Here is a 14,077-nt window from a genome sequence, read left to right as displayed (position 1 = left end):
ATCGTAGAAGGCATTCATCAGGCACGAAGAATAATTATCAGGCACATCCCATGTGAGGTGAAATGAAGCTGGAAAACAAAACATTCATATGAAGAAGGACATTTCATATTGAGACATATTTTTGGGCAACCCCAGATTGTTTCGCTGTAGTGGAAACTGCCACCTGCGAGGGGAGGATAGAAGTATGGGCTTCCTGTGAGGCCAGACACGCTCTTGCACCAGATCCTCCATTCAACTGACACCCAGCAAGCCTGGACATTCCCAAGAAAGGCTTCACTATTACTCCTGAATTCATGGGCAAGAAATCTTCTCCCCTCTCATCGTAGAAGGCATTCATCAGGCACAAAGAATAATTATCAGGGTTTAAATTGAAAGTGGGGAGGTTTAGATTGAATATCAGGAAGAAGTTCTTCCCAGAGAGGGTGGGGAGGCACTGGGACAGGTTGCCCAGAGAAGCTGTGGATGCCCCATCCCTGGAAGTGTCCAAGGCCAGGCTGGATGAGGCTTGGAGCAACCTGGTCTAGTGGAAGATGTCCCTGCCCATGGCAGGGGGGGTGGAACTGGATGATCTTTAAGGTCCCTTCCAACCCAAACCGTTCCATGATTCTATGAAATGAAGGAGGATGCACTTGCCTGTGTGCCAGGGTAGGTCTGTTCATGTTCAGCCCAGGGCAAGTCCATCCTCCCACCATGGAGGAGCCTGAAGGGCACAGATCAGAGATGCCATTAGGGCTTTCACCTTTCAGGCCTACCCAGTCTCCAGGAGTAATGCTCCCAGCAGCTGGTAGTCATGTCTCAGCTTTGTTCCTGCTGTGCACAAGCCCACACAATGCAGCAGAAGCCAAATCAGCTCTGTGGCCTGCAGTAGCTGAGGGGCTTGTTGAAGGACCCAGTGATGGAGCACTTCAAAGCCCCCTGTGAACAGTGTCACAAGTCTGCAGGGACAGGCAGCATGAGGGATGCCCCTATGGCCAGGGCTCTGAAGAGTGGTTAGATGTTCATGTCCCTAAAGAAGGCTGGTGGGAAGGTGAAGTTTCAGACCCTGCTTTGTGTGCTGGAGAAGGAGCACCGTGCTCCTCGAGCCAGGGACAATGCAGTTGCATGTTTCTATGGCCCTTGGGCACCATCACCTCATGATGTCCTTCATGTTTCCCAGAGTCACATATGATGTTGGTGAGGTGCTAAAGGAAGTGGGGAACAGACCAGATCACCTTGTTCCCTCCAAATACCCACTCAAAACAGTCTGCAGGTGAAATCAAGGCTGGGGCAATAACCTCATGAGAGATTGACCCTTGAGGTGTGAGAACAGGCTCTGGAGCCGGGGAGAAAGCTGATGGGCTGGACAAGAAGGTGAACCTAGGACAGAAATGAGAATGGACTGCAAATGTGGGGCTAAAGCAGCATCACTGGTAGGTTACCTGCTGTAACCCTCATCTCCCTTCACCTGAGGAAAGCAGGTTCAGCAAGGAAACACCATCCCTGTTCCTTTGTTCTCCCCACCTAGATGTCAGCACCCCATGATTTCTCCTGGCCTCCTTCTCCCTGCTCGTCACTATCCATGGGAAGGGTGTGCCTGCAGATGACGCCTGGCCTGTGCACCCCTTCCCCCAGCACAGCATGTCCCTTCCCCTTCGGCAAGGCTGCCACTGTCTCTGCGACTGGTTGGGTCTTTGCAGTGCCTTCCTTCTCCTTCAGGGAGTGAAGCAGGTGGGTGAAGGACCCTCCGAAGGTTCAAGGTGTCCTGGTGCATTCATCCACCTGGAAAAGGGAGACAGAGAGGCAAAAGCAATGATAACGGTTGTGGGTTGGGAATGTGGGGCCGTGGCATGGAAGACCAACTGGTGGTGGTATGGAGGATGCGGTAGGTCCAGGGTAAAGGTTAGAGTAGTGCTATGGAGGAAAGGAAACCACAGGCAGGCTTAATCCCTAGGATCCTATGAGAAGGTGTGGGTTACATTTGCTCTCCCCCTTCCTATCCCCTGGTGCAGAGCAACAAAACAGCTGCTCCAAGTTCTGCTTCCAGAAGTTCTGCTTCTGCCTTCTGCTGCTGTCTCCAGCCCTCTTACTGCAAACTGAACACAAATGCCCCTGCAGCCAGTGGACGAGGGGTGAGGGAGAGGCTGCAAGAGGACATGGGAGGGACAGCTGACCCCAGTGGACCCGAGGGATGTTCCATACCATGTAGCGTCATGCTCAGCAGTAAGACTGGGGAAGTTTTTCCATTGCTTGAGGACTAGCTGGGCATCGAGCTGCTACTGAAAGGTGGTGGGTGAATGCTTTTGCATCACTTTTGTTCCTCTCTTTCCTTCACTCATTAAACTGGCTTTATCTTGACCCAAAAAGTCTTTTTGCTCACTTTTGGTTTTCCAGTTCTCTCTCCCTACCTGCCATAGAGGCAGTGGACGAGTGGCTGGTCAGGTTTAACCCACCACAAACCACAAAATGGAAAACCAGTAGAAAAAGAGTATCTCCGCTTATCTGTAGCATCTCCCCCTGCAGCTTTTGGGTGACCCTCCAGCCCTGCAATCCAACATGCCCTGCACTGACCTATGGGCCGGGGAAGTGGCTCCAACTTGGCTGCAGGAACCAACAGTAGGAGGAATTGCAAAACCAAGCTACTTCCCCTTGCCTCTAATCTCCTTGGCTGGTCTGTGCAGCAGCTTCTCCCACAAATGTGAAAGCTGCCTCTCAGCTCTCTCACAAGAGCCATCCTCGTTTGTCCTAGCAAGCCAGAAAGAAAGGATCTCCCTTCTACATCGCCAACAACTAGCTCAGGTAATGTGCAGAAGCAGTTTCTCACTGGTATGCCAACTAGGCTGCGGTCCCACGCTGAGGTGCCTCAAGGGTCGAAGCCCGGAGCGTGGTTTGGGGCAGATGTTTGTGCAAGGGACCCTTTTCCCGGGATGTAAAAAGGTGCAGCTTGAGGGGCAGGGAGGCATGCAAGGGCTCCTCCTCAGTGCAGCCCTCCCTCCTTTACTGCACAGAAGCAAGAAACTACGGAGCAGGTCTCCGAGACTTTTCCAAGGAGATGGTGGAGTGGCAGAGCCGTTAAGGCGAGGGCTGAGCTGAAGGACAGGAAAGGGGTTTGGCTGCTCAGGAAGCCGCAGCTCCATTCCCACAGCTGTGTGTGCTGATAGAGGGCCTGGGCAGCCCCCTGCTAGCACTGCTGCAGAGCAGCACCCGCTCCTCAGGCAGGAGAGAGGCGAAGCGGCAGGAGAGCAACTGCTGGAGGGTCTCTGGGTGGGTCCCAGGGGAGGTGTCCATCAGGGGACAGGCACTTGGGAACACGACTGTGCTCTTTTCACAGGGTTCATGCTCCTACCTTCTGAACCCAAATCAAGCAGAGGACTCAGCTGGCATTGGGTAAGAGCATATTCAAGGATCCTCTTCCAGCACGCAGCTTTTCTGGGCTGGGGTGGGTGTGGGTATGCAGGGACGTGAAGAACACAAAGCCACTGCTTTTGCAGTGGTGAGGGCAGCAATGCTGCTCGGGTGAGGAGTGCATGAATCAGGCTCTCCCTGCCATGGAGGAGGATGAGGTGAGCAAAAGAGCAGAGATGGTGTCTCCTTGCTGACCCTGCTGCCCACCAAGGTTAAGATGGAAGGATGGGTGCTAACAACAGTTGTGGGACTCATCTCTCCCTTCCATCCTCCCAGGGAGGATCTGTGGGGCTCAGAGGACTCCCAGAGGGTCTGGTGGGGGATGTCAGCTCCTTTGTGAATGGTGCTTGCAAGGGAAGAAAGATGATGTGTAGGTATGTGCCTGCCTGTGCCCACACCTCTTGGCTCTCCCCTCTAGGCCATGCGGGTCCTTGCCTTGCTTCCGCTCATCCTCCCAGCCCTGCTGCTCCCTGCCGGTACTATCGACCCAGGCCAGCCCTGCCCATCAGAGATCAACAAAGTCAAGGATCTCCTGGAGGTGAACTGCACGGGGCAGGGTCTCAGTGCGGTGCCCCCAGACCTGCCCGCGGACACGGGCATTCTGCTGCTCAGCACCAACCACCTGACATCCCTCTCCACTGTCACCTTCCTGGCCCTCACCCAGCTGCAAGACCTCGACCTGTCTGATAACACGCTGGTGTCTCTGCACACCGGGTCCCCGCTGCTGTCCCTGAAGGAGCTGATACTCTCCCGAAATGCGCTGGGGGCCCTTCCTGCCCTGCAGGGCCTGCCTAGGCTCACCCGCCTGGCCATAGCCCACAACAGCCTGGAGACACTGGCCCCGGGGGCTTTCCGTGATGTGCCGGGGCTGCAGGACCTGGACCTGCGAGGGAACCTGCTGCGGACTCTGCCCCAGGAGGCTTTTGCGGGACTGAGGACACTCAAGGACTTGGACCTCTCAGACAACCTCCTGACGGAACTCCCTAAGGAGCTGCTGCAGGATCTGCAAATGCTGGAGACCCTCTGGCTCTCGGGGAACCAGCTGCAGACCCTGCCAACTGGTTTCTTCCCTGAGGGACACCTTTTCATGTATGTCTTCCTCACTGAGAACCCCTGGCACTGTGACTGCAACCTGTACTACCTGCGGACCTGGATCAAGCGGAATGATGGCAGTGTCTATCAGCCAGAGCGGGGCCTGGAGAAGACAAAAGTGGAGGTGGCCCCTGAGAAGGTGGTGTGCCACAGCCCCCCTGAGCATTTGCAGAAGCCCATTATCCACTTCAAGCCCAACTGCGGCAATGTGGGGGACATGGATAAGGAGGAAGATGATGAATATTATGATGGGGAGGAAATGGAGAAAACTGCCATGACCACATTCTTCCACACACATCCATCCATCCCCACGGAGCACACTACCACGTCCCATGCTGTTACCTGGCCTCCCCTTGCTACCACAAGACCTCCCCTCAGCATCCCTTCCACCCTCACCCCAGGCACTTCGTTTGCAATGCCTGCAAGCCCCAGAGCTTCCAAAACCACCACTCCTGCATCAGCCAGTCCCACCGTCACACCCACCCAGACCCCCAGCACTGCTGTCATTCTCACTGCTGTTCCTGCCAGCACCCTGCACAGATCCACCACCCTCGTCTCCACCGCCTCACTGTCAACCACTGTGGGTGCCAGACCTCCCAGCACCAGCAGCTCTCCCCTTGCCAACAGCACTACCAACACCTATGCCACTCTCATGGTCTCCACTGGTGCTTTTTTCACCACCTCCTCAGCAGTGCCTTTTACTGCCACGCGACAGGCCTCTTCTATTGTCAGACCTTCATCTCCTCCTCTGACACCGACCCCACTGATGGTCTCCACCACCACGCTTCCCACTCATGCCCCAACGCCACCATCTCCCCTGGACACCACACGCTTCGCCCAGCCTGCTCCTCGCCCCCTCTGCCCATGCTCCACCCCAGGACTGCCCATACCAGTGCTGCGCTCCTGGGCAGGTGGGGAGGGTCCGCAGTGGGTGCTGAGGCATTGCTGCCTACTGCACTGGGTGCTCTACCTGGCCTCCATGGCTCTGCTGCTCCTGACCGTGCTGGCTCTAGCAGGCTGGCTGGCGTGGATCTGTCTGGTGGGATGGCCCTCCTGGCGCAAGTCCCTGCAGAAGCAAGAGGTCTATCCGCTGCTGAGGTGTAGGCAGTCACCAGGAAGCCCTGGGATGCATCTCAGCAGCTTCAGAAACCCCCTCCAGCGCTCCACATTCTGTACCATCAAGGAAGTAGAGTTGTGCCCTGAGGTTACCTACTGCACAATTAAAGACCTGGGGATACAACACAGTCCTCCTGCAAGTTCCTCCTTCTGCACCACAAAGGAGCTGTGGGTCCACCACAATCCTTCCTTCAAGTCTTCCCCCAGGAAGCTGATGGTCACAAACCTCAGCTCCCTGAGGACGCCTTCTGCTTACAGCCTGGACAGGGGTACCAAGGCCATTGGCAATGTCAGAGTGAAATATGCTGGCAACACCTTGTAAATGCTTCTGTGTGTTCAGAGAAAGAGATGGAGGGTCATGGCTCTGTTTCACATACCCTTTGTCTAAAAGGGGAAAGATCTGCTTGCCCAGGGAGAGCCATCCAGCTCCTTCCCCTAGTATTACTCTCACACACCTTGCGATTTCTAGATCTGAAATAATTACTTGAGCACTTGGCAGGGGGAGATGTCCTAAAATGGTCAGTGATAGTTTGGGGCTGACACTGCCTGGTTTTGGGGTGAGTGTGGGAAAGCAGACCTTAGTTCATAGTTTCCCAACTGCTTCTGTTCGAATTATGCTCTTTGCTTTCAATTCAGTGCCAGGTTGTTAATCACAGAATAAATAATCTCTTTGCCTGAATTTCAAATGGGTGCTGGTTTCATTTAATTGGATGTTCCCATAGTCCTGGCAGGGTACAGTGACTGACAAAATTGTCTTCAGTACTTGGAACAGTGAAGATGATAGAGAGGAAAAGTCCGCTTATACCCAGCTTCTTGACTTTGGCCCCAAATGTACGATCCTTCACTGTGGGATTGAATCACGTGGGAAAAGCATCCCACTGCATGTTGCACTGTCATGTAATAACTCCAGGAAAAGGTAGATGTCAATACCTGTGCATGACCCATTATGGGATGGCTGGAAATGAGAGAGGAGGATGGGAGGCTTTGGAGGGTGATGGATATGACTTGTAAAGAACAAAATGTCCAGGCTCTGGCCAAACTTTGTGACCACCTATGCCAAACACCCAAACATTTTGACATGTGTGAGAAGGAGAAGGAGGGTGCCACTGGCACACAAACGGGGTGCCTAGATCATAGGAATCACTCTTGTAGTTTCAAACACTGAAACAGTTCTAACTGCCCCAAACGTATCACCCAGCTGTTGTGGGCCAGCAGGCCCTCTGCCAGATTAATTTATTGCTCCACAAAAGGGTATGTGTGTCTGTGCTTGGCTGGCTGGGGTGACCATCCTTCTATGCAAGTCTGTGTGCTGGTGCATCTTCTGGGCATGCAAGCACTGCATTCGTGTTTGCGTGTTGGTGCTGTCCTCTGATGCTCCCATATTCTTTCCCTCTTCCCTGGGACAACAGAAACAGTCTCAGCAACACCAGATTTGACCCAGAATCCCTCTGTACACCTCTAGAGATGACTACAACAATCCAAGACACATGGATGGCCTTGGGGAGACCCCAGTGACACCAGAGACCCCTATTACTTCAGTTTGAACTGTTTCTTTACATTGTTTGGGGTTTTTTTTTTCCCTTTATCAGGTATTTTTACTACATCTTGGGACATTTTTCAGCCCCTTCTGGTCTTGTATAGCAATGCTGCTTAGGCTTTGTGGTGGGGGAGCATGCATCAGCTCTCACCTCTCCAGGATCTTTGACTTCCTTTTTACACCTCTCCCACAGTATCATGGCACCCAGGTTAGGCCACCAAGGTCTGAAAGGCTGGAGAATGAGGTAAAAAGTGGTGTGAATGTCAGGACCAGTGGTTAATGGGTCACACTCCACTTGGACGTTAGCAGCCTGTGGAGGTACCATGCGGAGCTGCTGCAAACTCTGCTGTTCAACATCTTTATTGATGACACGGAGGAGGTTGAGGAGTGTGCTTTTATTGTGCTGGCAGATGACTCCAGGTTGGGAGGGATCAATTCGTATGCTTCCAACAGGACTACCATCCAGGGAGCACCATTCACTCTGGAGAAATGAGTTGACAGAAACCTGATGAAAATCAACAAGAGCAAATGCAAAGTCCTACGCCTTGGAAGGAAGACCACCTCAACGCCGGTGGGGGACAGACTGGCTGGGGAGCAGAGCTACAGAAAAGGGCCTTTGAGTCCTCATCAAGAGAGGTGGCATAATGATTCTGGCAGCAGAGAGAGAGCAAAGGAGCCTGGGCTGGGTTAACAGGAGCATACTAGAGCAAAGGGTTATCCCTCTTGGCACAGTGCTCATTAACCCTCCTCTACACATCCCTGGACCCTCAATTCCCTCCTCAGTGGTAGCACTGGTACCCCAATATCTCCCTATTACCTCTACCTCTCTTTGCAAGTCCTCCCTAGGATTCTCCTCTGTCTCCACACGACAAACACTCCAGGTCACTCCAGGAAGCCAAGACCTCCCAGAATGACCTAGGAACCCCAAAGCCCCCAGGATCCCCTAATGCCCCCATCTACCCCAAAACCCTGGCACCCCAGGACTCTCCTATTCCCTCAGGATGCCCCATGGACCCCAAGATGCTTCTCAATCCCAAGGCACATACAGCTCCTCCCCCATGCCCGATGAATTCAGGCACCAGAATGCCCTCCACTCCCAAGGGACTCAGGAATCCAGGCAATCCTGGGCCCCACCACTACCCACCCAGGACACTCAAGCCATTGGTCTCCTGCTCTCCTGATCCTTGCAAGAAGCATCTGGATGTCTGGGTTCCCGAACAGAAATGACAAGACCCAGTTGGGCAATTCAGGAACCACTTTTATTTAATCCACGTGTGTGTGTGAAACTGGGGGATACCCAGCTGCCAGTGAAGGGCTCAGGGCAGGGGAGTGTAGGGTTGCAATGTGGGGAGTCTTTGTGTCCCACAGTATCCCCAGAGTCTAAGGCATGTACCCTGGGGATGGGGGGTTGCCGGAAACCATTCTGGGGGAGGGATCTGGGGGCGATTTCATCCCATAGACATGTCCATGGATGCTATCTGAGGATCCCAGTATGGGGTCCAGAGCTTTTAAGCCCCCCCCCTAATTATTATTATTGGTGTCAGGTGATCTCGAGGGGTCCTCAAGGCAGTTTGGGCCACGCAAGGCAGAGGGTACTGTGAGGACACAAGCTTGGAGGTCAGTATAGGCATGGGGCAAGGTGCCCCGGGTGATCCAGCGCCGGGTGCCTGGCTGGTAGGCATGGATCAAATGGGTGTCCTGGTAGGTCTCATGGCTGTACCCTCCCAGTATGAGCAGTTCGCCCCCCAGCACAGCTGCGCCCCCAACTACATGGGCATGGGGCAGGGGGCTGAGGAGGACCCAGATGTCCAGCTTGGGGCTGTAGACCTCAAAGGCCAGCTGGTCCCTGTAGCCAGTCTGCCCATCCCGCTGGCACAGCCCCCCGGCCACATAGAGCTGCCCACCTGCCTCCTCCATGATGTGGCCAGCTCGCTGGCCATTCATGGGGGCCAGAAGTGTGGCAGGCGCACCCGGGATGTAGCGCAGCAAGGATGCCTGGCACTGGCATGCCTCATCACACCCTCCTGACACGTAGAGGGCACCATCCAGGGCACACGCTGCATGCCCACACAGAGCCATCGGCAGGGGCTGGCACATCCTGGGCAAGAAGAAAGGGAGGGGATGATGGGCAGGTTAAGCAGGTTTGCTCCATGGTGACTGTCCACCCATGGGTTCACCAGAGAACCAGGGCTGTGTTCATGGCTCAGCAGGCAACGCTGGCCAATGCCCAGCGAGCCCAGAGGGCAGCATCAGCTAACACATAATGGATGCCCAAGGAGCATCACTGTTGAAAACTTGGTAGACCCCAAAAGACACCATTGGTCAACCCACAGTGAACTCCCTCTACGGGCAATATTGGCCAACACCCAACAGAGTACCCAATTAATATAGCTGGAAGATATCTGATTTTGTCTCATTGGCAGATGGCCAACAGACCTTCAGTGAATACTCTTGGCCAAAAACTCATTTGTCACCCTATAGGCAACACTGGCCAACACCAAATGATTTCCAAGTGACATGGTTGCTCAACACCCAGTAGACCTCTCCCAGAGGCCACTGCAGACCCATTCTCCATTGGAAGCTCAGTGACTCAAAGACCACTCAACGGGCACCAATGGCCAATGCAAGGGGCTGCTAGGGCACAGGAAAGCAGGTGTCCACATGCAGCACTCTCACCTCCAGCTGCCTTTGACCGGGTCAAAGCACTCCACAGTGTCTGTGCAGTAGAGCTCCCTCGAGCTGCCCCCCAGGGCGTAGATGAAATCCCCAAGTGCCACAGCGGCAAAGTAGCTCCGCCCACAGGTCATGCTGGCCAGGCACTCCCAGGAATCATCCATAGGCTGGTACCTGGGTTTGAGAGGTGAAGAGGGTGAGAGACTATGTGTTACCATCAGGTGATGTTGGCCACTGAGGGCAACAACCCACCTACCAACAGCCAATCCCATAATGCTTTGGGGCCACACGGTCCCCTTGCATGGGAGTATCTCCTCTTCCTGGGCAATACCAAACCCATAGTGCCCCGAGGCACCTCCAGCTAGGAGCCTTCCTGCCCTACCCCCAAAAAGCCTGTAACATCCTAGAGTGGGAGGGCACCTTCCAGTCCTACACTCAACCAATCCCAGAACACCTTGAGGCCACTTGACCAACTGCAATCCCACAATGCCTTGGCTCCGTGGGGCAGCTCTAGCTCCATCAAACTTCCTGTGATCCCACAATGTCCTGGTGCCACACGGCACCTCTAGGTCCTCTGTAGCTCTCACCTGTAGACACTGGCCAGGGTGTCACGGGCCCCATAGTAGCGCTTTCCACCCAGGACGTAGAGGACGTTGCCCACTACAGCTACAGCATGGCGGAAGCGTGGGCCATCAGGAAAGTGTCCCAGTGCACGCCACTCCACCTGCTTCACCAGCCCCACAGCACTGAGGTAGCGGTGAGCAAACCAGAGGTGTCTGCTGGGCTTCCGGGCAGCCAGGTTGGCCGTCAGTTTGTCTCCACCACAAACCACCAGCACTTCTTGCAAGGAACGTACTCGGCATGGCAGCTGGGCCATGGGGGCCAAACTTGCTATCACAAGCTCGTGGAGGACCTTTGGGTCAGCTACCCCTGCAGTCACTGACGGCACCTTCTTCAGCTCCTGGCCAGACATGAGGGCAAAGCGAACAGATGACAGGACTTCCTTGGCTAGATCCTCTTGGCCATCTCCGTTGGCCATAAGCCAACGGGATGCTGCTTCCAAGGCTTCCAGTTCATGGAGGACATTGAGACCATCAGAGCGGAGGAGGCGGATGAGAAGGTGTGCAGGAAGATCCAGGAAGGCCGGTGTGGCCACCACACTGGGGAAGGTGGCCAAGATGTAGTCCTCTGCTACACGCCCCACCTGGGCCAGCCCATAAGCCACAGCAAAGGCCAGCACGTCTAAGCCAGTCTCTGGGGTCAGGCCACGGGTGAAAACATCCAGGCAGAGGGTGAGGAGCCCCCAGGCCTGGTAGCGCAAAGAGGTCTCGGCTGCCTCCAGGACCATGGCCCACGGCCCTGCCACAGCCCCTGTGTAGGCGAAGGAGAGGAGGAGGCGCAGCTCAGCTGGGGACAGCCCTGTGGCCAGAGGAGCAGTGGGGTCGTGGGTGGCCTCCCGCATGGGGCAAGTGAAGAGGGCCCGGAAGAAGTCACAGGAGCAGCTCAGGGCCAGGCGTTGAACTACGGGAAAGGAGGAAGAATGGTGGGGGCAATGGGGGACCCTTTGCACTGTGCAGCCCCCTGGGAACTCAAATGTCCTGGCCCCCCCTCCAGAACACCAGCTCTCCCAAAGGTACCAGCCCCATGGGCACCTCTAGGTCCTCATCCCTCCCTGAAGCATCAACCCCAGCATCCCTGCCGGGGAGCCGGCTCATGGGGACCCCCATCCCAGCTCACCTGGGATGACCTCGTCCCCTGCCCGAAGCTGGAGGTCGCAGCCCAGGCCACTGGCGTGGAGTTGCTCCATGGCTCTTAGTGTCTCCCACTGCTCCTCCAAGGGCACGGTACTCCCATCCTGGGGGTCACTCTCCAGGTGCGTGGCACAGGCAGCCACCACCCGGGGAGCCCCCAGGGCCCAGGCAGTCTCCTCCACCTCTTTCTCCCAGCCGTGGGGCACAGTTCCCCCATAGGCGAAGGCCAGCACAGCCCGCCAGCCCCGTAGCGTGGCCCCAGGTGGCAGGGGGACATGGGGCAGGGGGCCCTGACGCAGCTCTCTGGTCCTGCCCTCCAGGAATTGGAGGAAGAAGGAGCTGATGGAGGCCAGGACCACAGCATGGGCCACGTCGCTGTCTGGGCCCACGGCTACATCCCCCAGCTGGCCTGTGGTGCGGAGGGGGTCAGCCGTGGCCAAGAAGTGTCCGGCATGGGCCCCATCCCGCAGGTGCCACTGGGCTGGAGCCGGCCCCTCTGCAACCCACATCTTGCCTGTGGGAACACATAGATCAGGGGGTCAGTCAGGGTGCCATCCCCATAAGTCTCTGACCCATGGCAGGAATCCTGGCTGGGGACACAGGGTCCTGCTAGTGGCACTGCCCCATAGTGAAAGCCACTGGATCCATCACCAAAGTCTCTACCCTATAGCTGAGGCCACCAGGAACTGCCACTGCCCCATAGCTGAATTTAATGCCCCTTGGCAAAACTGCAGCCCCATAGGTGAGACCAACAGGCCATGTCACTGCCCCATAGCTGAGGCTGATGTCCCTCATCTGCCTCATTGCTGAACCCTCAGAACGAAGCTACGGACCCACAGCCAACTCTGCTGCCTCAGCTGGAAGCCACAGCTGCACAGAGTAGCCCACTGTCCCCAGTCAAACACTCTGCCCTATAGCAGAAGCCCCCAGGCCCTCCCCCAACCATTAACCCCCAGCTGAAACTACTGGTGCTCCAACAGCAGCGAAGTCACTGGTTGCTGGAACAGCCTGCCCAGCAGAGCCTACGCGTTCAGTGCGTGGCAGTCGCGTGTCGCGCAGCCTGTCACGAGCTGCCCTGCCTGTCGCATGTCGCAATGCACTGCATTGTGTTGCGTGTCACACGGCATGTCATGCACCCTCTTGCACCGCTTACTGTCGGGGTGTGCCAATCCTGGCGCGCGGCACACTGTGACACCCCACGCTGCGCACTGTTGCCCCCCACGCCACCCCGTGACGAGCGGCACCTCACGTGTTGCTCGCCGTGTTTGCACGGTGTCGCATGTCCTTGCGTTTTGCAGCCCGGCGTGGCGCGTGCTGTGTGCCGCGTCCTGCATTGCCGCACGGCATGCCGCGCTGCGCCACGCACTCGTCCCCCCTTACCGCCTGCCACTGCTCTGGGAAGCTCCTGTGACCCCCCAGGAATGTGTCCGGGTAATTATAGCCCGGATGGGACACGTGGCTGTGGCCGGGAGCTGGGACAGGCCCAGGCAGAGGGAGGTCCAAGGCCCCGGAGCCTGGGGACAGGGCAACAGAGACACCCGGGTTCCCTGAGGACAGGCAGAGGGGCGGGTGGAAGCTGCCGTGAGTTTTTTCCTCCCTCTCCAGCAGCAGAAGGTGCAGGCAGGGCTGTAAACCCCAGGCTACCATAGCAGGTCCTGCTGGGAGGTCTCTGGTCCATCAGCCACCCCCAAATCTAGAGCCCATGGGGAAGCAAGGCCCCCTCAAAAGTCTTTGGGAGGGAGAGAAACAACTCCCTGCTCCTTCAGCCCCACGGAGTGACACACACCCCTCCCCCCGCCACCTATTGTGCTGCTGAACTGGAGCCCAGCCCCACTGACCCCCACGCTGATGGTTGTCACCCAGCCCTGGTGCCAGGGAGCACATGGGGACACTGGCCCCTTGGCCTAACCCCAAGCACCCCCAAGACCATCCTGCAACCCCCAGGACTCCCACCTGCCTACAGAGAACACAGCAGGGAGCAGCAGAGCCTGCCATGGCTGTGACCGTGTATCCCCATGTCACCCTGTCCCTCCTCTGCTGTCCTTGGGTCTCCAGTCTCCTTGTTTCCTGTCACACCTCCCTGCGTTCCCCTACCCGATATCCCTGCTTCCCCTATTGCCTATATTCCTTCTATCACAAACTTGCATCCCTGTCCTCAAATGTCCTGTCCCTGTACCTTCATATTCCCACATCTGGTTGAATTCTGTGTCCCCAAAGACGACAATTTCACAGAATTTGCAGCAGAGAGGAACGAGATGTGAAACACCTCTGCAGACCCCCAGGTCAGCGAGGAGGGGAGGTGCTCCAGGCGCTGGAGCCAAGACTCCTGGGCAGCCCATGGGACAGCCCATGGTGAGGCCGGCTGTGCCCTGCAGCCATGGAGGGTCCCGGTGGAGCAGACACCCACCTGCAACCCGGGGAGGACCCCATGCTGGAGCAGCAGTATGCCCAAAGGTGGTTGTGAACCAATGGGAAGCCCATGCTGAAGCAGGATCCTGGCAGAACCTGTGTCCCTGCGAAAGAACCA

The 14,077-nt window shown here is 56.4% G+C and overlaps 2 protein-coding genes across 2 annotated transcripts; one reads left to right on the top strand and one right to left on the bottom strand.

Annotated features, from left to right (window-relative positions):
• Positions 1-3,802: 3,802 nt before the first annotated feature.
• Positions 3,803-5,911, top strand: LOC104509744 (platelet glycoprotein Ib alpha chain-like). Its single transcript, XM_010151781.1, has one exon. It carries the CDS (start codon positions 3,803-3,805, stop codon positions 5,909-5,911), a length of 2,109 nt encoding a protein of 702 aa, XP_010150083.1.
• Positions 5,912-8,647: 2,736 nt separating this feature from the next.
• KLHL33 (kelch-like family member 33) lies at positions 8,648-12,884 on the bottom strand. The gene is made up of 5 exons (XM_010151783.1): positions 12,800-12,884; positions 11,537-12,064; positions 10,387-11,320; positions 9,803-9,973; positions 8,648-9,224 (listed from the first exon to the last, which is right to left on the bottom strand). The coding sequence occupies exons 1-5, from the start codon at positions 12,882-12,884 to the stop codon at positions 8,648-8,650; spliced, it is 2,295 nt and encodes a 764-aa protein (XP_010150085.1).
• Between the last annotated feature and the right edge of the window lie 1,193 nt (positions 12,885-14,077).

The sequence above is a fragment of the Eurypyga helias genome, unplaced genomic scaffold, assembly GCF_000690775.1.
Source record: "Eurypyga helias isolate BGI_N326 unplaced genomic scaffold, ASM69077v1 scaffold8945, whole genome shotgun sequence".
Taxonomy (NCBI): domain Eukaryota; kingdom Metazoa; phylum Chordata; class Aves; order Eurypygiformes; family Eurypygidae; genus Eurypyga; species Eurypyga helias.
The sequence above is the reverse complement of the archived record's forward strand: the minus strand, read 5'-3'. Positions and strand labels throughout refer to the sequence as shown.